The 25,329-nt window shown below is 37.9% G+C and overlaps 1 protein-coding gene across 1 annotated transcript in view; it reads right to left on the bottom strand.

Annotated features, from left to right (window-relative positions):
• CCDC30 (coiled-coil domain containing 30) overlaps positions 1–25,329 on the bottom strand; it is a 173,179-nt gene that overhangs the window by 25,563 nt on the left and 122,287 nt on the right. Inside the window, exons 17-18 of the mRNA XM_079917435.1 lie at positions 22,459–22,613; positions 6,373–6,535 (exon numbers count right to left, since the gene is read on the bottom strand). Of these exons, the coding sequence (XP_079773561.1) occupies positions 6,373–6,535; positions 22,459–22,613 (318 nt within the window). The remainder of the gene's footprint in view (positions 1–6,372; positions 6,536–22,458; positions 22,614–25,329) is intronic.

The following is a 25,329-nucleotide window of genomic DNA, read 5'->3' as shown; positions in this document are numbered from 1 at the left end:
TAGACAATCCGGAATAGAAGATTCTCTTTGTTGGCTTTCTGACCTGAGGCATGAGGGCTATTGATGGTAGAAGAGGCCAAGTGCTTGGAATGCCTCTTCAGAGTCTAGAATCAACTTATACCACCTTTGCCTTCAACCCATTTATCAAGCAACCTTCAAGGCTGTATGGTTTTAGTGGTGCCCAAAGCAAGACAAAGATCTGTGCTGTGACAGGCTGCAGTGCAAACTGCTTTGCCACTTGGGCTTTATGACCCAGCAGACCCAAAGTTGCTCCAAGTTTCCATGGCAGCTGAGGAAGCAATATAGAGCCTCTGGAAAACTGTAGTTTAATGTTATGATTTGGGAGGAAAGTCATCTCTCCTCCTATAATATCTCTTTGCCTTTTGAGAAAGGTCCTTGCTTGTGACTGGCCCTGGTGGAGACTGAATGGTTGGCCATGAGAAATCAAGTATCGAGTAACCTGAGCTGTCCTTCCTGAAATGAGGTGTTCTATTATTCACTGAGCATTGAGCTGGGCATGTGCAGTAGTACTCCATCCTCAAACAGAATTGCTATGTAAAATACTGAGCCCCAGCAGGTCCTTAAGGTTCCAAGCTGCATTAGCAAGTGGTACTTACTTCTATTGCATCACCACCTCTCTTAACCCAAACCTATGGCCTAATGGGGAGTTCCCTATGACCAGTTAGCCAAGGAAGAATAAATTCGGGCCTGATGTACATATGATTCTGTACAATATGCAGCAACCACTAAGCTGGGACGAAGTGAGAGTAGCACTGACATATATACACTACCAAACGTAAATAGATATGCAGTTGGGAAGCAACTGCATAGCACAGGGAGATCAGCTGAGTGCTTTGTGACCATCTAGAGGGGTGGGATAGGGAGGATGGGAGGGAGACGCAAAAGGGAGGGGATATGGGAATATATGTATATGTATAGCTGATTCACTTTGTTATACAGCAGAAACGAACACAACATTGTAAAGCAATTATACTCCACTAAAGATATTTAAAACAAAAAAAGTAGGGCTGCTGTGGCATACAGCCCCAACTGAGGGGTAGCCCTTAAGACCAGGGGGAAGGGAAATCTCAGTGGGCAAAGCTTGTGTTCACTTTGCCTGGAAAGGGAGATGTCCAGAGGCATGGACCTATGCTAATTTATAGAAAGTTTCTAATAGTTTGGCCAGATGATCAGGGATTTGGAAAGAATAATATTGGAGGACTGATGAAAAAGAGGCCTGGAAAAGGGGCCTGGACTAGAAATGCTGTCCAATCGGTGGGAATGTTCTATGTCTGCACTCTCCAACATGGTGGTCACTTGCCACCCGTGGCTACTGAGCACATGAAACGTGCCTAGTGTGTCTGAGGAACTGAATTTTTAATTTTATGTAATTTTAATTAACTTAGCCACATGTGGCTAGTTGACACAATATTAGACAGCACAGGCCTAGAGTGTGAATGTGTATGTGTTACATGTGTTTCTGCTCAGCAGAGGGCTTCCACAGAAGAGGTGGCTCTCAATAATCAGGTGGAAAAAATAGTACATTCTGGATGTCACTTAGCCTCTTTTTCTATCTATTTGCTCACTCAGTGGGCTCATGTGCAAAGTGCATGGGGGCAGGAATATATTTTATAAGGAGTCACCAAGGCTAATCCACTCAACTTGCTAAAAGCACAGATCAATGTTGAGCAACTGTTATGGCAGTTGGGGGGCCAGGCAGCCACCTGGTAGTAGGTTTATTACGCTGGACCCCTTCCACCATGCAGAGAACAACAATTTGTCCTCAGTGAAAGAGACACTCATTTTATTTTTGTTCTTTTCATTAATTTTTATTGGAGTAGAGTTGATTTACAATGTTGTTAGTTTCTTGCTGTACAGCAAAGTGATTCAGTCATACGTACATATATATCCACTCTTTTTTAGATTTCCTTCCCATTTAGGTCACCACAGAGCACTGAGTAGAGTTTCCTGTGCTATGGAGTAGGTTCTCATTAGTTATCTATTTTATACATAGTAAGGAAACACTCATTTTAGATACGGATTTGCTTTCTCTGTCCACAATGCTTTTGCCAGGACCACCATCTGTGGACTTACCAAATTCTTTATTTCTTGTCATGATATACTACCACCCAACATGGCTTCTGACCAAGAAAATCATTTTACACTAAGAGAAGTGAAACAAAAGCTCATATATATGAGAGTCATTGGTCTCACCCTATATCCCACTATCCAGTAAAAAAAACAAACCTGCAAAACAGTGGAAAGACCTATGGAGGATGTAGTTATGATGCTGGCTAGGTGAAAACATCTTTTGAGGTTCAGTGATGTCCGATAAGATGATGTCTAAACTTTTAACCATTGATTGATATATGATGCTGTTTCTCTCAGAGCCAGAATATGGGAAAGAAACCAAGAGCTGGAATGGGAGTGGCTTTTCAAACCTATACCTCATTGGCAAAACATGTGTTATTGTATTATTGGTAGTTAACTTATAATTAAGTTTTTTTTTGTTTTTTTTTTAACATCTTTATTGGGGTATAATTGCTTTACAATGGTGTGTTAGTTTCTGCTTTATAACAAAGTGAATCAGTCATACATAACCATATGTTCCCATATGTCTTCCCTCTTGCGTCTCCCTCCCTCCCACCCTCCCTATACCATAATTAAGTTTTAAAGTTAGTATATCCATGTGGATTGAGACTGAAGAAGCAGCAATTAACATTACCCCCAAATGACCACAGACGCTGCTGGGACTCTGAGAAGTTAAGTGTATCAATGAAACAGGAGGCAGGGCACAACCTTTAAAAGAATGACATAGCTGTTGAGGATACAACAAAAACTGGTTGGAACCGATTAGGTCAAAGATGGCAGAAGATTTGACTTCCAGTAGACTTTGAGCCTCATTATATGCTCGTTGTAACTAGCTAAACAACACACCCACAGGTGCTGTGACAGTTCTGAGGCCAACCATAAAAGTCCCAAAAGTGGGCAGTCACCCAATTCCTGCAAATCCCTGTCCCTTCTCCAAAATAGTTGGAATAACCCTCCCACTCATTAGCCTATGAAATTACCCAGCCTATAAAAATTAACCACGCCATATTTCGGGGCCTCTCACCTTCTGAGATGGCCCACACTCTGTCTGTGGAGTGAGTTTCTCCCAGGGCCGCTCTGGCCTTTTGAGATGGACTGCATTCTGCCTATGGAATATATTTCTCTCTAAATAAATCCACTTCTTACCTATCACTTTGTTATCCACTGAATTCTTTCTGAGATGAGACAGAAGAACCTCAGCTTCATTAATTCCTGAGACCAGGTGTGTGATCGCAATTAAGACAGTGGGCTCAAGTCCCAATGTGGGTTTTGGCTGGGTTCAAGTCCCAATCTAAGTTCTGAGATTTCATCTTCATTTATATGAGTGATAGTGCATCCTATTAGAGGAAAGCATACTACTCTTCATTTTTTAAAAAATTTTTAAAATTATTTTTTATATAGCAGTTTCTTATTAGTTATCTATTTTAAATATATTAGTGTATATATGTCAATCCCAATCTCCCAATCTCCTCGTCATTTAAAGCTTGTGTTTCCTTATTAATTTTCGGTCTGGGTGATCTGTCCATTGGTGTAAGTGCGGTGTTAAAGTCCCCCACTATTATTGTGTTACAGTCGATTTCCTCTTTTATAGCTGTTAGCAGTTGCCTTATGTATTGAGGAGCTCCTATGTTGGGTGCATATATATTTATAGTTGTTATATCTTCTTCTTGGATTGATCCCTTGATCATTATCTAGTGTCCTTCCTTGTCTCTTGTAACATTCCTTATTTTAAAGTCTACTTTATGTGATATAAGTATTGCTACTCCAGCTTTCTTTTGATTTCCATTTGCATGGAATATCTTTTTCCATCCCCTCACTTTCAGTCTGTTTGTGTCCCGAGGTCTGAAGTGGGTCTCTTGTAGACAGCATATAGATGGGTCTTGTTTTTGTATCCATTCAGCAAGCCTATGTCTTTTGGTTGGAGCATTTAATCCCTTCACGTTTAAGGTAATTATCTATATGTATATTGCTAGTACCATTTTCTTAATTGTTATGGCTTTTTTTTTTTGTAGGTCCTTTTCTTCTCTTATGTTTCCCACTTAGAGAAGTTCGTTTAGCATTTGCTGTAGAGCTGGTTTGTTGGTGCTGAATTCTCTTAGCTTTTGTTTGTCTGTAAAGCTTTTGATTTCTCCCTCGAATCTGAATGAGATCCTTGTTGGGTATAGTAATCTTGGTTGTAGGTTCTTCCCTTTCATCACTTTAAATATATCATGCCACTCCCTTCTGGCTTGTAGAGTTTCGGCTGAGAAATCAGCTGTTAACCTTATGGGAGTTCCCTTGTATGTTATTTGTCATTTTCCCCTTGTTGCTTCCAATAATTTTTCTTTGTCTTTAATTTTTGTCAATATGATTACTATGTGTCTCAGTGTGTTTCTCCTTGGGTTTATCCTGCCTGGGACTCTCTGTGTTTGCTGGACTTGGGTAGCTATTTCCTTTCCCATGTTATGGAAGTTTTCAACTATAATCTCTTCAAATATTTTCTCGGGTCCTTTCTCCTCTGTTCTCCTTCTGAGACCCCTATAATGTGAATGTTGTTTCATTTAATGTTGTCCCAGAGGTCTCTCAGGCTGTCTTCATTTATTTTCATTCTTTTTTCTTTATTCTGTTCCATGGCAATGAATTCCACCATTCTGTCTTCCTGGTCACTTATCCATTCTTCTGCCTCAGTTATTCTGCTATTGATTCCTTCTAGTGTATTTTTCATTTCAGTTATTGTATTGTTCATCTCTGTTTGTTTGTTTTTTTAATTCTTCTAGGTGTTTGTTTTTTAATTCTTTAGGTCTTTGTTAAACATTTCTTGCATCTTCTCAATCTTTGCCTCCATTCTTTTTCTGAGGTCTTGGATCATCTTCACTATCATTATTCTGTATTCTTTTTCTGGAAGGTTGCCTATCTCCACTTCATTTAGTTGTTTTTCTGGGGTTTTATCTTGTTCCTTCATCTGGTATAAAGTCCTCTGCCTTTTCATTTTGTCTATCTTTCTGTGAATGTGGTTTTCCTTCCACAGGCTGGAGAATTGTAGTTCTTCTTGCTTTTCAAGCATACTATTCTTTTTATTGTTTAAAAGGTTAAATATTGGGTAAAAGGGTTTGTTTGGAAGCTGATTATACAAAGTGGACTGTGACATTGCTTACCAGGGCCCCTATTTTTCTAAGCTGTCCCCTGTGCTGCAAGGTTGGAAGTCTGAAAACTTTTCCCAAACTCCCTTGACAGCAGAGTTCCAGTTTGGTTTCTGCAAATGAAAGGCAGCTGCACACAGTTTGGAAAGCATGGGGGAAAGCATAGGAAAAGCCACTGTTCTCCTCTAGCACTACTCGAAGCAGATATGGTAGGGGGTCCCTGGAGAAAGAACCAGGCATGGCTTTCTTGACAGAAGCCATTTTTGGCCTAATCCATTTTGTGATCTAAGCCTGGCCACGATGCTTGCCCTTGAACAGGTCTCAGTAATTAATGATCTAAATGGAAGTGAGGGAATGTAAGAACAAAGGAAAAGCAGTCAAGAAACAATAGTTCAGCGATAAATCTAGTCCTAGTTCCTCCTCAAGGGATATACATAACAATCTGATACACGTCTTTGATTTCTACAGGAAGTAAGACCCCCACCTAGGTGGAGGACAGCATGATGATGTTGACCCTCATGACTTCAATCAACTAAAGCTTGGACTCTATGGACCTTTGCCCCAATTCTATGCTGAATTCTCCTCTGCTCAAGCTCCTTCATGAATATGCACGTACCCTTAGCTTAAAACTTCCCCAGTTTTGCTGTTCAAGGAGACACTGCTTTGGGAGAGAGCCCTGGTGTTCTTACTTGCTGCAAGTAACAAACCCTTCCTTCTCCTGTTCTTTGGCTTGGCTGTATCTTTTGGCTCAACACCTACCACGAGGCAAATCCAGTATCTGGGTAACACTACCAGGTAGATGAAACGGAAGATAGCAGATGAGACTTTTGTAAGGGCTTCAGGGAGAGTTCCTGTAAATCTCCCACTTCGGTGCTGCAGGAGTTGGTTTCCCTGTGATTTCTGAACTTCTGGATTTATTGAAAGCTGGCAACCTTCTACTCACCCCTACCTCTCCCTTCCAACAGCTCTGTAAGCATGTTCTTCCCCGTGTTAAATTCCTTCTTGCTTGCAATACCTAGAGTAGATTCTGCTTTCCTGAATGAATCCTGACTAAACTTCATGGGTAAAGTGCTAGGCATTCAATAATTATTAGCTCTTATTAGCTATCAATTAGGTCTAAGGGAATAGGGAAACTGAGAAGCATACCTATTTGCTTTCTTACCTCATCAGATTTTCTTTTTTCATTTTCCAGTTGTTTAAGTTGGGTCTCTTGTTGCTGAATTCTGGATTGTTGCTGAGAACTGGTCATTTCCAGTTGATTCTCTTTATCCTTTAAGATTTTCACTTGCTCTTGTAGCTCATTCATATTCTGATCTAGGAGTTTCCTGAAGGCAATGAATGTACATTAAACCACACTGTGAATTGCAAAGCTCTGCAAAAGAAACTCTTTGACCTAAATTTGTTATACTGGGCACAGGGGATTTTTTTTGGTTCACTGAGGTAAGGTAGGTGTCCGTAAGATAAAGGGAACAACATCAAAGGAAACTCCTTTGTGACAGAAGCTTTTCTTAGTTTTCTCTCTCACTCCTGAAAACCACCCTATGAAGAATAAATAATTTTCCTTATTTACCAGAGGAAGCTGTGGCACAGAGAGGTTTAATTAACTTGCTCCAGGTCACACGGCTAGGAAACGTTGGAGGTAGGGCTCTAATTCCAAATTCTTTATTCTTTCTTTTTTTTTTTTTTGGCCGTGCCCAGGGATCAAACCCATGTCCCCTGCAGTGGAAGCGAGGAGTCTTAGCCACTGGACCCTCAGGGAAGTCCCGGGGATTCTATATTCTTTGTACTTGTTCTGAGTGCTTTATGAGTTGAATCTCATCATTTTCTTGCTTTAATATAGGGTTGTTAGTTACAAACACTATTGATACTAATGCACATGTGTTAACACTGCTGTAGCATTCTCCTTTACTCTTAAGATAAAGTAAAAATTATTTTTTTGGACTTTGGGATCTTATTTCCCCGACCAAGGACTGAACCCAGCCGGGCTCTCAGCAGTGGGGGAATTCCTTTAATATGGTTTGTTAGCTAGCTTACCTTTCTAGCCTCATTTTCTTGCCACTTCCTCTACCCTCAAACATTTTGTTCCAGGCAAAATGCACTTTTTCACTTCCTGAAACAAGTCATTCTCCACACTTATTCCTCCCCTGCAACTCCAACCTTTTCCCTATCCTCCTCTTCCAGGCCTTCCTTTGCCTGATATTTTCCACTTAGTTTTACCATAACAACTACTTGCCTCTCAGCTTAAATAGCTTTCTTTGAGGAAGGCTTTCTCGAGCTTCCTAGACCAAATTAGGTCTCCCTGCTATGTGTTATCTGAGCATCCTAAACCTCCCTTAGTATAACACTTCTCATACTTCATTATAGTTACAAAGTCTTATGTGTCAGGATATTAATTATAAAATTATTTTAGGGGCTTCCCTGGTGGCACAGTGGTTAAGTCTCCATGCTCCCAATGCAGGGGGTCTGGGTTTGATCCCTGGTCATGGAACTAGATCCCACATGCATGCTGCAACTAAGAGTTTGCATGCCACAACTAAGAAGCCGGCAAGCTGCAACTAAGGAGCCCGCCTGCTGCAACCAAGACCCAGTGCAACCAAATAAATAAATAAAATATTTAAAAAAATTATTTTATAACAGCAAAAAGTCTAAAAAACATTTTATATAAATTGTGATATATCTATGTAACAAAATGCTATACAACTGCTTAAAATACTATGAAACTATAAATCCATAACAGAAAGGTGGAAAATCACAAAATATTTGGAGATTAAACAAACATACTTCTATCTAAACAATACGTGTGTTAAAGACAAATCTTAAAATTATTTTAAAGTACACGTAGTTTACATGAAAATGAAAACGCAACTTACAAAATTTGTGGGATGTGGCAAAAGCAGTGCTTGGAGAGAAACTTATAGCATTAAATGCAAATATTATAAAAGAAGAAAGATTGAAAATCAATAATTTAAGCTTCTACTTTAGGAAACTAGAGAAAGAAGACTAATATAAGCCTAAATAAAGCAGAAGAAAAGAAATAATAAAGATTAGAGGAGAAATCAATAAAACTGAAAACAGGAAAACAGTAGAGAAAAACCAGAAAACCAAAGCTGGTTCTTTGAAAAACTCAATAAAATTGATAAACCTCTAGCCAGGCTAGAGAAGACACAAATCACTAATATCAAAAGGAGACCCCAAACACAGTAAGATAAGCAAAATGAAAAGACAGAAAAACACACAGCAGATGAAGGAGCAAGATAAAAACCCACCAGACCTAACAAATGAAGAGGAAATAGGCAGTCTACCTGAAAAAGAATTCAGAATAATGATAGTAAGGTTGATCCGAAATCTTGGAGATAGAATGGACAATAGAATGGACAAATTGCAAGAATCAGTTAACAAGGACCTAGAAGAACTAAAGATGAAGCAAGCAACGATGAACAACACAATAAATGAAATTAAAAGTACTCTAGATGGGATCAATAGCAGAATAACTGAGGCAGAAGAACGGATAAGTGACCTGGAAGATAAAATAGTGGAAATAACTACTGCAGAGCAGAATAAAGAAAAAAGAATGAAAAGAACTGAGGACAGTCTCAGAGACCTCTGGGACATCACTAAACGCACCAACATTCGAATTATAGGGGTTCCAGAAGAAGAAGAGAAAAAGAAAGGGTCTGAGAAAATATTTGAAGAGATTATAGTTGAAAACTTCCCTAATATGGGAAAAGAAATCGTTAATCAAGTCCAGGAAGCACAGAGAGTCCCATACAGGATAAATCCAAGGAGAAATACGCCAAGACATATATTAATCAAATTGTCAAAAATTAAATACAAAGAAAACATATTAAAAGCAGCAAGGGAAAAACAACAAATAACACACAAGGGAATCCCCATAAGGTTAACAGCTGATCTTTCAGCAGAAACTCTGCAAGCCAGAAGGGAGTGGCAGGACATATTGAAAGTGTTGAAGGAGAAAAACCTGCAACCAAGATTACTCTACCCAGCAAGGATCTCATTCAGATTTGATGGAGAAATTAAAACCTTTACAGACAAGCAAAAGCTGAGAGAGTTCAGCACCACCAAACCAGCTCTACAACAACTGCTAAAGGAACTTCTCTAGGCAAGAAACACAAAAGAAGGAAAGGACCTACAATAACGAACCCAAAACAATTAAGAAAATGGGAATAGGAACACACATATCGATAATTACCTTCAATGTAAATGGACTAAATGCTCCCACCAAAAGACACAGATTGGCTGAATGGATACAAAAACAAGACCCATATATTTGCTGTCTACAAGAGACCCACTTCAGACCTAGAGACACATACAGACTGAAAGTAAGGGGATGGAAAAAGGTATTTCATGCAAATGGAAACCAAAAGAAAGCTGGAGTAGCAATTCTCATATCAGACAAAATAGACTTTAAACCAAAGACTATTAGAAGAGACAAAGAAGGACACTACATAATGATCAAGGGATCGATCCAAGAGGAAGATATAACAATTGTAAATATTTATGCACCCAACATAGGTGCACCTCAATACATAAGGCAAATACTGACAACCATAAAAGGGGAAATCGACAGTAACACATTCATAGTAGGGGACTTTAACACCCCACTTTCACCAATGGACAGATCATCCAGAATGAAAATAAATAAGGAAACACAAGCTTTAAATGATACATTAAACGAGATGGAGTTAATTGATATTTATAGGACATTCCATCCAAAAACAACAGAATACACATTTTTCTCAAGTGCTCATGGAACATTCTCCAGGATAGATCATATCTTGGGTCACAAATCAAGCCTTGGTAAATTTAAGAAAATTGAAATTGTATCAAGTATCTTTTCTGACCACAACGCCATGAGACTAGATATCAATTACAGGAAAAGATCTGTAAAAAATACAAACACATGGAGGCTAAACAATACACTACTTAATAATGACGTGATCACTGAAGAAATCAAAGAGGAAATCAAAAAATACCTAGAAACAAATGACAATGGAGACACAACGACCCAAAACCTGTGGGATGCAGCAAAAGCAGTTCTAAGGGGGAAGTTTATAGCAATACAAGCCCACCTTAAGAAGCAGGAAACATCTCGAATAAACAACCTAACCTTGCACCTCAAGCAATTAGAGAAAGAAGAACAAAAAAACCCCAAAGCTAGCAAAAGGAAAGAAATCATAAAAATCAGATCAGAAATAAATGAAAAAGAAATGAAGGAAACAATAGCAAAGATCAATAAAACTAAAAGCTGGTTCTTTGAGAAGATAAACAAAATAGATAAACCACTAGCCAGACTCATTAAGAAAAAAAGGGAGAAGACTCAAATCAATAGAATTAGAAATGAAAAAGGAGAGGTAACAACTGACACTGCAGAAATAAAAGAGATCATGAGAGATTACTACAAGCAACTCTATGCCAATAAAATGGACAATCTGGAAGAAATGGACAAATTCTTAGAAATGCACAACCTGCCAAGACTGAATCAGGAAGAAATAGAAAATATGAACAGACCAATCACAAGCACTGAAATTGAAACTGTGATTAAAAATCTTCCAACAAAGAAAAGCCCAGGACCAGATGGCTTCACAGGCGAATTCTATCAAACATTTAGAGAAGAGCTAACACCTATCCTTCTCAAACTCTTCCAAAATATAGCAGAGGGAGGAACACTCCCAAACTCCTTCTACGAGGCCACCATCACCTTGATACCAAAACCAGACAAGGATGTCACAAAGAAAGAAAACTACAGGCCAATATCACTGATGAACATAGATGCAAAAATCCTCAACAAAATACTGGCAAACAGAATCCAACAGCACATTAAAAGGATCATACACCATGATCAAGTGGGGTTTATTCCAGGAATGCAAGGATTCTTCAATATACGCAAATCTATCAATGTGATAAACCATATTAACAAACTGAAGGAGAAAAACCATATGATCATCTCAATAGATGCAGAGAAAGCTTTTGACAAAATTCAACACCCATTTATGATAAAAACCCTGCAGAAAGTAGGCATAGAGGGAACTTTCCTCAACATAATAAAGGCCATATATGACAAGCCCACAGCAAACATCATCCTCAATGGTGAAAAACTGAAAGCATTTCCACTAAGATCAGGAACAAGACAAGGTTGCCCACTCTCACCACTCTTATTCAACATAGTTTTGGAAGTTTTAGCCACAGCAATCAGAGAAGAAAAGGAAATAAAAGGAATCCAAATCGGAAAAGAAGAAGTAAAGCTGTCACTGTTTGCAGATCACATGATCCTATACATAGAGAACCCTAAAGATGCTACCAGAAAACTACTCGAGCTAATCAATGAATTTGGTAAAGTGGCAGGATACAAAATTAATGCACAGAAATCTCTGGCATTCCTATACACTAATGATGAAAAATCTGAAAGTGAAATCAAGAAAACACTCCCGTTTACCATTGCAACAAAAAGAATAAAATATCTAGGAATAAACCTACCTAAGGAGACAAAAGACCTGTATGCAGAAAATTATAAGACACTGATGAAAGAAATCAAAGATGATACAAATAGATGGAGAGATATACCATGTTCTTGGATTGGAAGAATCAACATTGTGAAAATGACTCTACTACCCAAAGCAATCTATAGATTCAATGCAATCCCTATCAAACTACCACTGGCATTTTTCACAGAACTAGAACAAAAAATTTTGCAATTTGTATGGAAACACAAAAGACCCCGAATAGCCAAAGCAATCTTGAGAACGAAAGAAGGAACTGGAGGAATCAGGCTCCCAGACTTCAGACTATACTACAAAGCTACAGTTATCAAAACGGTATGGTACTGGCACAAAAACAGAAAGATAGATCAATGGAACAGGATAGAAAGCCCAGAGATAAACCCACGCACATATGGTCACCTTATCTTTGACAAAGGAGGCAGAAATGTACTGTGGAGAAAGGACAGCCTATTCAATAAGTGGTGCTGGGAAAACCGGACAGCTACATGTAAAAGTATGAAGTTAGATCACTCCCTAACACCATACACAAAAATAAGCTCAAAATGGATTAAAGACCTAAATGTAAGGCCAGAAACTATCAAACTCTTAGAGGAAAACATAGGCAGAACACTCTATGACATAAATCACAGCAAGATTCTTTCTGACCCACCTCCTAGAGTAATGGAAATAAAAACAAGAGTAAACAAATGGGACCTAATGAAACTTAAAAGCTTTTGCGCAGCAAAGGAAACCATAAAGAAGACCAAAAGACAACCCTCAGAATGGGAGAAAATATTTGCAAATGAAGCAACTGACAAAGGATTGATCTCCAAAATTTATAAGCAGCTCATGCAGCTTAATAACAAAAAAACAAACAACCCAATCCAAAAATGGGCAGAAGACCTAAATAGACATTTCTCCAAAGAAGATATACAGACTGCCAACAAACACATGAAAGAATGCTCAACATCACTAATCATGAGAGAAATGCAAATCAAAACTACAATGAGATATCATCTCACACCAGTCAGAATGGCTATCATCAAAAAATCTAGAAACAATAAATGCTGGAGAGGGTGTGGAGAAAAGGGAACCCTCTTACACTGTTGGTGGGAATGTAAATTGATACAGCCACTGTGGAGAACAGTATGGAGGTTCCTTAAAAAGCTACAAATAGAACTACCATATGACCCAGCAATCCCACTACTGGGCATATACCCTGAGAAAACCATAATTCAAAAAGAGTCATGTACCAAAATGTTCATTGCAGCTCTATTTACAATAGCCCAGAGATGGAAACAACCTAAGTGTCCATCGTCGGATGAATGGATAAAGAAGATGTGGCACATATATACAATGGAATATTACTCAGCCATAAAAAGAGATGAAATTGAGCTATTTGTAATGAGGTGGATAGACCTAGAGTCTGTCATACAGAGTGAAGTAAGTCAGAAAGAGAGAGACAAATACCGTATGCTAACACATATATATGGAATTTAAAAAAAAAATGTCATGAAAAACCTAGGGGTGAAACAGGAATAAAGACACAGACTTACTAGAGAATGGACTTGAGGCTATGGGGAGGGGGAAGTGTAAACGGTGACAAAGCGTTAAAGAGGCATGGACATATATACACTACCAAACGTAAGGTAGATAGCTAGTGGGAAGCAGGCGCATAGCACAGGGAGATCAGCTCGGTGCTTTGTGACCGCCTGGAGGGGTGGGATAGGGAGGGTGGGAGGGAGGGAGACGCAAGCGGGAAGAGATATAGGAATATATGTATATATATAACTGATTCATTTTGTTGTGAAGCTGAAACTAACATACCATTGTAAAGCAATTATACTCCAATAAAGATGTTAAAAAAAAAAAAAAAAAGAAATGAAAGCAGGATCATCATCATCACTACTGATCCTATGGACATTAAAAGGACAATAGAGGGATAGTATGAACAACTCTATGCCCACAAATTGGATAACAGATAAAATGGACCAATTCCTTGAAAGATGCAATCTACTAAAATTTACACAAGGAGAAATAGATAATCCGAACTGGCCTATATCTATTACAGAAATTGAATCAATACTTAATAGCCTTCCAAAAAATAAAGCACTAGGCCCAGATTCTACCAAATATTTAAGGAAGAAATGATACCAATTCTCTACAATCTCTTCCAGAAAAATTGAAGAAGAGGGGACACTTCCTAACTAATTCTATGAGGCCGGCATACCCTAAGAGCAAAACCAGATAAAGACACAAGAAAGGAAAACTATAGACCAATCTCACCCATAAACAAGTCCAAACTCCATAATGTGGCTAGTTAGGCTCAGCATGACCAAGCCTACCTTACCTTTCTAGCCTCTTTTTTTTTTTTTTTTGCCACTTCCCTTATCCCCAAACATTTTTTTTCTAGCCAAAATGAATATTCCACTTCGCTGAAGAGAAGAAGATTATGATTTTGACAACAGTAACATCGAATATAGAAATAACAACAATAATAACACCTCGGTAGTAGTGGCTTTGTAAAATGTGTCAACTTGGGTAGGAATTCCTTCCATGTATGTTTCTGGTTAGAGTGGGCTACAAGAGATCTATTTGCTCAAGATTTGGAGGGTGGAAGTGAAGCAGTTTTACACTTGGAAAGTCAGAGCAGGTGCTTCTGCAGCTCATACTGTTGATGCTTATCTGCTGCTCACCGTGGCGTGAGGTGACAGCTGGGTCTGCAACTGCTCCACCTTCCCTCTCATCCTCCTTCATCTTCTCGATCTCCTGGGCCAGGTCTTTGCAGCTCCTTGATGAGGGGGACCAGCTTCTCCCTACTTTATCAAGGTTGGAGGTAGTGAAACTGACCTGGGTTCCAGGCCAGCCTCTGCGGTTCAGCTTGTGCTCATGGGTTCCAGCTCTCCCTCACTTTATATCCATTTTCACTTCCTGACTGGTTGCCCTGCGGACTTTGAGTTCCAGCATAAGAAACAAAGATGACAGGCTTACAGACTGTGTAACCTGTTCCCACAACTGTATAAGATCAGCTCTCTGTAACAAATCTCTTATTATTGATAAATATATATGACTCCTATTGGTTTTACTTCTTTGTTTGAACCCTGACTGATACAAGTGCTTAGTATGTGCCAGACACTGATACAAGCCAACTGCTATAACTCATCCAATCCACACACTGGTTCTATGAGGTAGGCGTGGACAGGCATAGAGGATAAGAAACTTGCCCAAGGTGATGCAGCTACTAAGTGGCTAATAAGATGTCCATGTTATATTGTTAGGTTAAAAATGCAAATTCCAAAGCAATAGAGTAAAATGATTCAACTTAAAAGAAAATAAAACTAGAATAAAAAATATATGCATAAACATAGAAAAACATATGAGAAATACATAGCAACCACTTAAAGTGGTTATTGCTGAAGGGTAAAATTCTGAAGAACGTATGCTTTTTATTTTATATAGCTCTTCAATATTTGAAATTTTATGATAGGCAGTTATATTATAATTATACTTGCTGGAATTTATCCCAAGGAAATGAAGGATATGCATAAAAATTTGTCTAGGAGGTATATATTATGTTATTCTTTCCTATAGCAAGAAACTGGGAAAAATGTAGATGTCCAACAATAAAGGACTGAGTAAATAAATTATGGCATGTTATTAAAATAATGTTCTAGAAGAAGATTTAATGGCAGGTAAACAGATTATACTATTTTAAGTGAAAAAAGTAGGTTACAACATAAATATCTAAATTGGGGTTGCTTTCTTCAGGTTACAAAATAATGTGTACTAGATAGTCTCCTTTGTTGTGGAAAATAACTTCCCTCCATATTTCATTTTCCTATACTTAGTTCATATATTTCTTCTACATATTTCTTTTTCTTTTCTTATTAGTTATCCATTTTATACATATTAGTGTATATATGTCAATCCCAATCTCCCAATTCATCACACCACCACTTCCCACCACTTTCCCCCCTTGGTCTCCATATGTTTGTTCTCTACATCTGTGTCTCTATTTCTGCCCTGCAAACTGGTCCATCTGTACCATTTTTCTAGGTTCCACATATATGCGTTAATATATGGTATTTGTTTTTCTCTTTCTGACTTACTTCACTCTGTATGACAGTCTCTAGATCCAACCACGTCTCTACAAATGACCCAATTTCGTTCCTTCTTATGGCTGAGTGATATTGCATTGTATATATGTACCACATCTTTATCCATTCGTCTGTCGATGGGTATTTAGGGTGCATCCCTGACCTGGCTATTGTAAATAGTGCTGCAATGAACACTGGGGTGAATGTGTCTTTTTGAATTATGGTTTTCTCTGGGTATATGCCCAGTAGTGGGATTGCTGGGTCATATGGTAATTCTATTTTTAGTTTCTTAAGGAACCACCACACTGTTCTCCATAGTGGCTGTATCCATTTACAATCCCAGCAACCGTTCAAGAAGGTTCTCTTTTCTCCGCACCCCCTCCAGCATCTGTTGTCTGTAGATTTTCTGATGATGCCCATTCTAACTGGTGAGAGGTGATACCTCACTGTAGTTTTGATTTGCATTTCTCTAATAATTTGTGATGTTGAGCAGCTTTTCATGTGCTTCTTGGTCATCTGTACGTCTTTTTTGGAGAAATGTCTATTTAGGTCTTCTGCCCATTTTTTTATTGGGTTGTTTGTTTGTTTGTTTTTAACATCTTTATTGGGGTATAATTGCTTTACAATGGTGTGTTAGTTTCTGCTTTATAACAAAGTGAATCAGTTATACATATACATAGTGTTTGTTTTTTTAATATTGAGCTGCATGAGCTGTTTATATATTTTGGAGATTAATCCTTTCTCTGTTGATTAGTTTGCAAATATTTTCTCCCATTCTGAGGGTTGTCTTTTCATCTTGTTTGTAGTTTCTTTTGCTTTGCAAAAGCTTTAAAGCTTCATTAGGTCCCATTTGTTTATTTTTATTTCCCTTTCTTTAGGAGGTAGATCAAAACAGATCTTGCTGTGATTTATGTCAAAGACTCTTCTTCGTATGTTTTCCTCTAAGAGTTTTATAGTGTCTGGTCTTACATTTAAGTCTCCAATCCATTTTGAGTTTATTTCTGTGTATGGTGTTAGGGAGTGTTCTAATTTCATTCTTTTACAGGTAGCTGTCCAGTTTTCCCAGCACCACTTATTGAAGAGACTGTCTTTTCTCCATTGTATATCCTTGCCTCCTTTGTCATAGGTTACTTGATGATAGGTGTGTGGGTTTTTCTCTGGGATATCTATCCTGTTCCATTGATCTATATTTCTCTTTTTGTGCCAGTACCATACTGTGTTGATTACTGTAGCTTTACAGTATAGTCTGAAGTCAGGGAGCCTGATTCCTCCAGCTCTGTTTTTCTTTCTTAAGATTGCTTCGGCTATTCGGGGTCTTTTGTGTTTCCATACAAATTGTGAAATTTTCTGTTCTAGTTCTGTGATAAATGCCATTGATAGTTTGATAGGGATTGCATTGCATCTGTAGATTGCTTTGAGTAGTATAGTCATTTTCACAATGTTGATTCTTCTAATCCAAGAACATGGTATAACTCTCCATCTGTTTGTATCATCTTTTTTGTTTTGTTTTGTTTTTTTGCAGCACACGGGCCTCTCACTGTTGTGGCCTCTCCTTTTGCAGAGCACAGGCTCCGGACTCGCAGGCTCAGCGGCCATGGCTCACAGGCCCAGCCGCTCCACAGCATGTGGGATCTTCCCGGACCGTGGCACAAACCCGCATCCCCTGCATCGGCAGGCGGACTCTCAACCACTGCACCACCAGGGAAGCCCTGTATCATCTTTAATTTCTTTCATCAGTGTCTTATAGTTTTTTGCATACAGGTCTTTTGTCTCCTTAGGTAGGTTTATTCCTAGGTATTTTATTCTTTTTGTTGAAATGATAAATGGGATTGTTTCCTTAATTTCTCTTTCAGATTTTTCATTGTTAGTGTATAGGAATGCAACAGATTTCTATGCATTAATTTTGTATCCTGCTACTTTACCAAATTCATTGATTAGCTCTAGTCAATTTTAGTAGTGTCTTTAGGATTCTCTATGTATAGTATCATCTCAGCTGCAAACAGTGACAGCTTTACTTCTTCTTTTCTGATTTGGATTCCTTTTATTTCTTGTTCTTCTCTGATTGCTATGGCTAAAATTTCCAAAACTATGTTGAATAACAGAGGTGAGAGTGGGCAACCTTGTCTTCTTCCTGATCTTAGTGGAAATGGTTTCAGTTTTTCACCATTGAGAACGATGTTGGCTGTGGGTTTGTCATATATGGCCTTTATTATGTTGAGGTAGGTTCCCACTATGCCCACTTTCTGGAGGGTTTTTATCATAAATTGGTGTTGAATTTTGTCGAAAGCTTTTTCTGCATCTATTGAGATGATCATATGGTTTTTCTCCTTCAGTTTGTTAATATGGTTTATCACATTCATTGATTTGCGTATATTGAAGAATCCTTGCATTCCTGGGATAAACCCCACTTGATCATAGTGTACGATACTTTTAATGTGTTGTTGGATTCTGTTTGCTAGTATTTTGTTGAGGATTTTTGCATGTATGTTCACCAGTGATATTGGCCTGTAGTTTTCTTTCTTTGTGACATCTTCGTCTGGTTTAGTTATCCGGGTGATGGTGGCCTCATAGAATGAGTTTGGGAGTGTTCCTCCCTCTGCTATATTTTGGAAGAGTTGGTGAAGGATAGGTGTTAGCTCTTCTCTAAATGCTTGATAGAATTAGCCTGTGAAGCTGTCTGATCCTGCACATTTGCTGGAAGATATTTAATCACAGTCTCAATTTCAATGCTTGTGATTGGTCTGTTTATATTTTCTGTTTCTGCCTGGTTCCATCTCAGAAGGTTGTGCTTTTCTAAAAATTTGTCCATTGCTTCCAGGTTGTCCATTTTATTCGCATATAGTTGCTTGTAGTAATCTCTCATGATTCTGTGTATTTGTGCAGTGTCAGTTGTTGCTTCTCCTTTTTCATTACTAATTCTATTGATGTGTCTTCTCCCTTTCTTTCTTGATGAGTCTGGCTAAAGGTTTATCAATTTTGTTTATCTTATCAAAGAACCAATTTTAGTTTTATTGATCTTTGCTATTGTTTCCTTCCTTTCTTTTTCATTTATTTCTGATCTGATCGTTATGACTTCTTTCCTTCTGCTAACTTTGGGTTTTGTTTGTTTTTTTTTTCACTATTTCCCTTAGGTGTAAGGTTAGACTGTTTATTTGAGATTTTTCTTGTTTCTTGAGGTAGGCTTGTATTGCTATAAACTTCCCTCTTAGAACTGTTTTTGCTGCATCCCATAGGTTTTGGATCATTGTGTTTTCATCATAATTTGTCTCTAAGTATTTTTTGATTTCCTCTTTGATTTCTTCAGTGACCTCTTGGTTATTAAGTAGTGTATTGTTTAGCCTCCATGTGTTTGTATATTTTATGTTTTTATTTTCTCCTGTAACTGATTTCTAATCTCATAGCATTGTGGTCAGAAAAGATGCTTGATATGATTTCAATTTTCTTAAACTTACCAAGGTTTAATTTGTGACCCAAGATGTGACCTTTCCTGGAGAATGTTCCATATGCACTTGAGAAGAAAGTGTAATCTGCTGTTTTTGGGTGAAATGTCCTATAAATATCAATTAAATCTATCTGGTCTATTACGTCATTTAATGCTTGTGTTTCCTTATTAATTTTCTGTTTGGATGATCTGTCCATTGGTGTAAGTGAGGTGTTAAAGTTCCCTACTATTATTTTCTTACTGTCAATTTCCTCTTTTATAGCTGTTAGCAGTTTCCTTATGTATTGAGGTGCTCCTATGTTGGGTGCATATGTATTTATAATTGCTGTATCTTCTTCTTGGATTGATTCCTTGATCATTATCTAGTGTCCTCCCTTGTCTCTTGTAACATTCTTTATTTTAAAGTCTATTTTATATGATATGAGTATTGCTACTCCAGCTTTCTTTTGATTTCCATTTGCATGGAATATCTTTTTCCAACCCCTCACTTTCAGTCTGTATGTGTTCCTAGGTCTGAAGTGCATTTCTTGTAGACAGCATATATATGGGTCTTGTTTTTGTACCCATTCAGCGAGCCTGTGTCTTTTGGTTGGAGCTCTTAATCCATTCACATTTAAGGTAATTATTGATATGTATGTTCCTAGTACCATTTTCTTAATTGTTATGGGTTTTTTTTTTTTTTTGTAGGTCTTTTTCTTCTCTTCTCTTTTTCTTCCCCACTTAGGGAAGTTCCTTTAGCATTTGTTGTAGAGCTGGTTTGGTGGTGCTGAATTCTCTTAGCTTTTGCTTGTTTGTAAAGCTTTTGATTTCTCCCTTGAATCTGAATGAGATCCTTGTCAGGTATAGTAATCTTGGTTGTAGGTTCTTCCCTTTCATCACTTTAAATATACCATGCCACTCCCTTCTGGCTTGTAGAGTTTCCACTGAGAAATCAGCTGTTAACCTTTTGGGAGTTCCCTTGTATGTTATTTGTCATTTTTCCCTTGTTGCTTCCAATAATTTTTCTTTGTCTTTAATTTTTGTCAATTTGATTACTATGTGTCTTGGCAGGTTTCTCCTTGGGTTTATCCTGACTGGGACTCTGCACTTCCTGGACTTGGGTGGCTATTTCTTTTCCCATGTTAGGAAACTTTTCGACTATAATCTCTTCAAATATTTTCTCGGGTCCTTTCTCTCGCTCTTCTCCTTCTGGGACCCTTATACTGTGAATGTTGTTGTGTTTAATGTTGTCCCAGAGGTCTCTTATGCTGTCTCCATTTCTTTGCATTCTTTTTTCTTTATTCTGTTCTGCAGCAGTGAATTCCACCATTCTGTCTTCCAGGTCACTTATCCATTCTTCTGCCTGATTTATTCTGCTATTGATTCCTTCTAGTGTATTTTTCATTTCAGTTATTGTATTGTTCATCTCTGTTTGTTTGTTTTTTTAATTCTTCTAGGTGTTTGTTCTTTAATTCTTCTAGGTCTTTGTTACACATTTCTTGCATCTTCTTGATATTTGCCTCCATTCTTTTTCCAAGGTCCTGGATCATCTTCACTATCATTAGTCTCAATTCTTTTTCTGGAAGGTTGCCTTTCTTCACTTCATTTAGTTGTTTTTCTGGGGTTTCATCTTGTTCCTTCATCTGGTACATAGCCTTCTGCCTTTTCATCTTGTCTATCTTTCTGTGAATGTGTTTTTTGTTCCACAGGCTGCAGGACCGTAGTTCTTCTTGCTTCTGCTGTCTGTCCTCTGGTCTCTTCTATGTATTTCTTTTCAGCCAATATTCACAAAAGATGTGTAGAACTGGTATCACTATGCCTACTTCAAACATTAGAAACCAGGTTTCAGGAAAGTTAAATAGCCTTTTTCCTGTTCAATTCTTTGATTGCATCTTTTGTTTCTTCATAAACTTAACACAATTGTTTTAAAATCTAGTCTTCCTAATTCCAATTGGTGAACTTCTTGGGGGTTATAAATCTGATGTTTGTTGTTTCTGCTGACTTTCATTCATGGTAACCAGTTTCCTTGTGTTATTTGGTGATTTTTGTTTGTAAGCTTATATTTGAGTAAACTGAATACATGGGAGTCCTTTAATATCTAAATTGAGGTTGCTTTCCCCCAGAGGTAATTTGGATTTTCTTAGGAAGCAAGGGAGCTGCCTATTGAGGAACACCTTAGCTACTTCAAGATGCCCAGCTCATACTTGAGTCTCTAGTTCAGCTGTCTTACCTTGTGGCAAACTACCTCAGCTTCTCTTGAACCTGGGGCTGATAGTGTTATCTGCCCCTTGACTCTAAGGTTGTTTACCATTCATTATTTTTGTTTTGTCTCATTGTATGCTTGCCCTAGAGCTTTCTCTTGCTTTGTGAGCAGTGGTTTAAAAGGTATACTTATTGTAGTTTATTCAGGATCTAGTTGTATTAAAACAGGAGGAGGGTGTCATCCTGGTAGAAGTGGCAGTGAGACAAGTATTTTTCTATCGTACCTAACTGAGTGAATCCATTATTCATTCAAACATTCATTTATTCACAACATATTTGCTGAGCACCTACTGAGTGCCAGGCTCTATGCTAGAGCTTTCAACTAGAGCTGAAAGTAAGTTTCTGAGCTTAACAGTTTATGTGAATATCTATATATCTTTTCAGTAGTTAGAACCATATTTTTCTTAAGACATACGTGAATCATTCTTAGTGCCATAGAAGTAAGAAGCATCAGTTACTGAAGTTTAAGATATACAAGAAGATCATTTAAGTAAGAATCCTAATAATAATCAAAATACTTTTAGAAAAAACATGACAGCTTCTACCCAGTAGCAGCTTATTAATGATTAAGATGCCTGTAAAGTACTTGGATCTTCTTTGAAGAAAATCAGCTGATAAATACAAAACACCAACCACATTCTAGTGTGCATTTTGTGCCAATCATGTTAGAGTTAGACAAGCAAATCCCAGGGTATCATATTTCATAGGCAATCCATTCATTCAAGAAGATTTACTGGTACACCAAGTGTGTTCCAGAATAAGAAATAATCCCTGACCTTGAGAATTCCACACTCTAGTATGAAAGACAAGCAAGAAAATAAACAATTAGAATGCAGTGTGCTATGTATATATCAATATATGAAGTTTTATGACTGAGTTTACTTCAGTGGGGACAAAGAGGAAACGCAGTGGTCAACTGATGCTGCTCATAAACTCAGCCCATGGAAAAATGACGTCTTTGCTCCTCTTACCTCTTCTGTTGCTCTTCCTGATATTGTTGCTTTATTTTAGCTTCATTTTCTATTGCTTCTTTTATCCTTTCCTCTAGTTGCTTCCTCCCCAAAATACAAGTGTCTGTGAGACAGACTTTGTGAGCATGTTCTAATTTCTGCTGCAGATCCAAAATCTGAAATGAAAAGAGTTTACACATAAAACTTTGAGTGTGACCTATTTTCCAATTAGGGAAATACCATATAAATCATAAGCAGTAGTGCTAACATAAAAATCTCAGCTAAAGAGTGTGACTAGATTTATTTTAATTTTAGAATTAAATTACTTAATTTTTGCAATATGTAGTACATTCATATAATTTAGTGTACGTGGGTAAACTAAGCTAGAGTGACAAGTCCCTTTCCCATCCTTATCCTGTCTTCCTTCCAGTTTTCCTCCACCAAATAGGTCATCACTGGTATTAATTTCTTATGTACTCTTCCATTTATGCATATTTAAATAAATACTATTCTCCCTCATACAAAAAAAATTTATTTTTTTTTGTGGTACGCGGGCCTCTCACTGTTGTGGCCTCTCCTGCTGCAGAGCACAGGCTCCAGATGTGCAGGCTCAGTGGCCATGGCTCACGGGCACAGCCGCTCCGCGGCATGTGGGATCTTCCCGGACTGGGGCACGAACCCGTGTCCCCTGCATCAGCAGGCGGACTCTCAACCACTGTGCCACCAGGGAAGCTCCATACAAACATTTTTTACACACATGATGGTATATTACATGTACTTATGCACTTTGCTTTTTTTATAGCAGTACACTCGGTGATTTTTCCATATTATATATAATATATAGAATTGTCTTCTCTTTTACAGCTGCATTTCATTCCACTGTAAGGATATACCATAATATATTTAACTAGCCCCCTACTGATGGACATTTAGGTTGATTCCAATCTTTTACTATTACAAACAATACTATTACAAACAATGTTTTTAGAATATTGTTTGTTTGTGTATTTTGCTAGGGCAAAGGTTATTATTATTTGTTTGTTTGTTTAACAGATAATGCCAAACTGTCTCCATAGGTTTTAGACCAATTTACACCTCTAACAGCAACATGTGAGAGTGTCTAGTTTCTCCATGGTGTGGCTAAATTCACGAATAAGTATCTCAGAACAAAATAGAAGTCTCTTACAAACCAAGTACCTATTGGCATACTGCCTAGCACCAGTAGTGCATTCTTTTTACTTTTTAAAAAATATTTATTTATTTGGCTGCGTCGGGTCTTAGTTGGCAGCACTCGGGATCTTGGTTGAGGCATGCAGGACATTTTGTTGTGGCTCTTGGGCTTCTCTCTAGTTGTGGTGTGTGAGTTTTCTCTACTTGTGGCATGTGGACTCCAGGGCGCATGGGCTCTGTAGTTTGTGGCATGCAGGCTCTCTAGTTGAGGCGTGTGAGCTCAGTAGTTGTGGCATGTGGGCTTAGCTGCCTCACGGCATGTGAGATCTTAGTTCCCCGACCAGGAGTTGAACCTGCATCCCCTGCATTGGAAGGCGGATTCTTTAGCACTGGACTACCAGGGAAGTTCCAGTAGTGCATTCTTTAATGCTCTGGTAGAACTAAAAATAAGATTTATGAATTTGAAAGAGAGATATATGATTTTATTTTAGAATTTACATGTTAGACTAAAAGTGTCATTAAAACTTTCTTATTAGATCTCCTTTTAATTTGTTTACATATTTTTTATAAACCCTTATGTCACCTAAAATTGTGACTACTATGTAGTAGGTGCTTAGTAAATATTTGGCAGTTGTATAGTTCTCAGTGGAATTGCTGTTCTCCCTCTGTTGTATTCCTGATGCAACAACAAATCCTTTACAATGGTCTGGCACCATGTTCCCCACAGACGTTCAGTGGATACCAGTAAATGGCAGTCCTCTTCTAAGAGAAGGGCTTTCTGCATTAGCCCTAAGTCTCTGCAGAGCCCACTCACCATAGGAGAGTTGAAGATGTAGAATGATTCACAGGCAATGGCAGTGGGCAGCCAGTTAGCTGAGGCCAGCTCAAGTTCCTCGGAGCTGCCCCATTTATTTCTGCCTAGGGCAAATGCTTCCTTAAAGATAGCCAATCTTAATTCCATTGGCTTCTCTGTCAAGGGCAAATGACAAACTTTTGAACCCACCACCCAATTTAAGAAACAGAACATTTCCAGTATGTTTGAAGTCTCTTTGATCACTCCCTTTCCCTCCTCACCTGAGAAAACCAATATCTTGAATTTTGTGTTAATCATTTTCTTGCTTTTTCTTTTAATAATATGTATTTCTGTATGACTCAGTTGTTATTTTGTACTATTTTGACCATCATATTAATGGAATCATACTGTGTTTTTGGTGATTTGGTATTTATTCAATATTGTATTAACTACAGCAAGTACCTATAGTTCATTCGTTTTCACTGTTTTATGCTACTGTGTAAATATGCAGTTTACCTCTTCCATCTCAAGTCAGTGAACATTTGGAACAGTTACTATGAAAATGACTGTATTCCCGTATCCTGATATATACGCTCAGTAGAGTAGTTTCCCTAGTTTTTATGCCTAGTAGAAGTGTTGGGTTGTGCGGTATATACATCTTTAACTTAACTAGATCTAATGCCAAATTGATTTCTGAAGTGTTTATACTAGTTCACTCTTCCAGCTGCAGTCAGAATATGCATTCCTGTTGCATGAAATCCAGTAACAATATTTAGTATGTCTAAATTTAAAAATTTTACTAATCTTTATCAATTTTACCAATTACTTTTTTTAAAGTAATAACATACATATAATAAAGTACACGTATCTTACATACTCAGTGAAGTTTTACTTATATAACCACCTCTTCCAGACCAAGATAAAGAATA

This window comes from Stenella coeruleoalba (assembly GCF_951394435.1).
Source record: "Stenella coeruleoalba genome assembly, chromosome: 1".
Lineage (NCBI taxonomy): Eukaryota > Metazoa > Chordata > Mammalia > Artiodactyla > Delphinidae > Stenella > Stenella coeruleoalba.
Note: the sequence above shows the minus strand (reverse complement) of the source record. Positions and strands in the feature narration are given on the sequence as shown.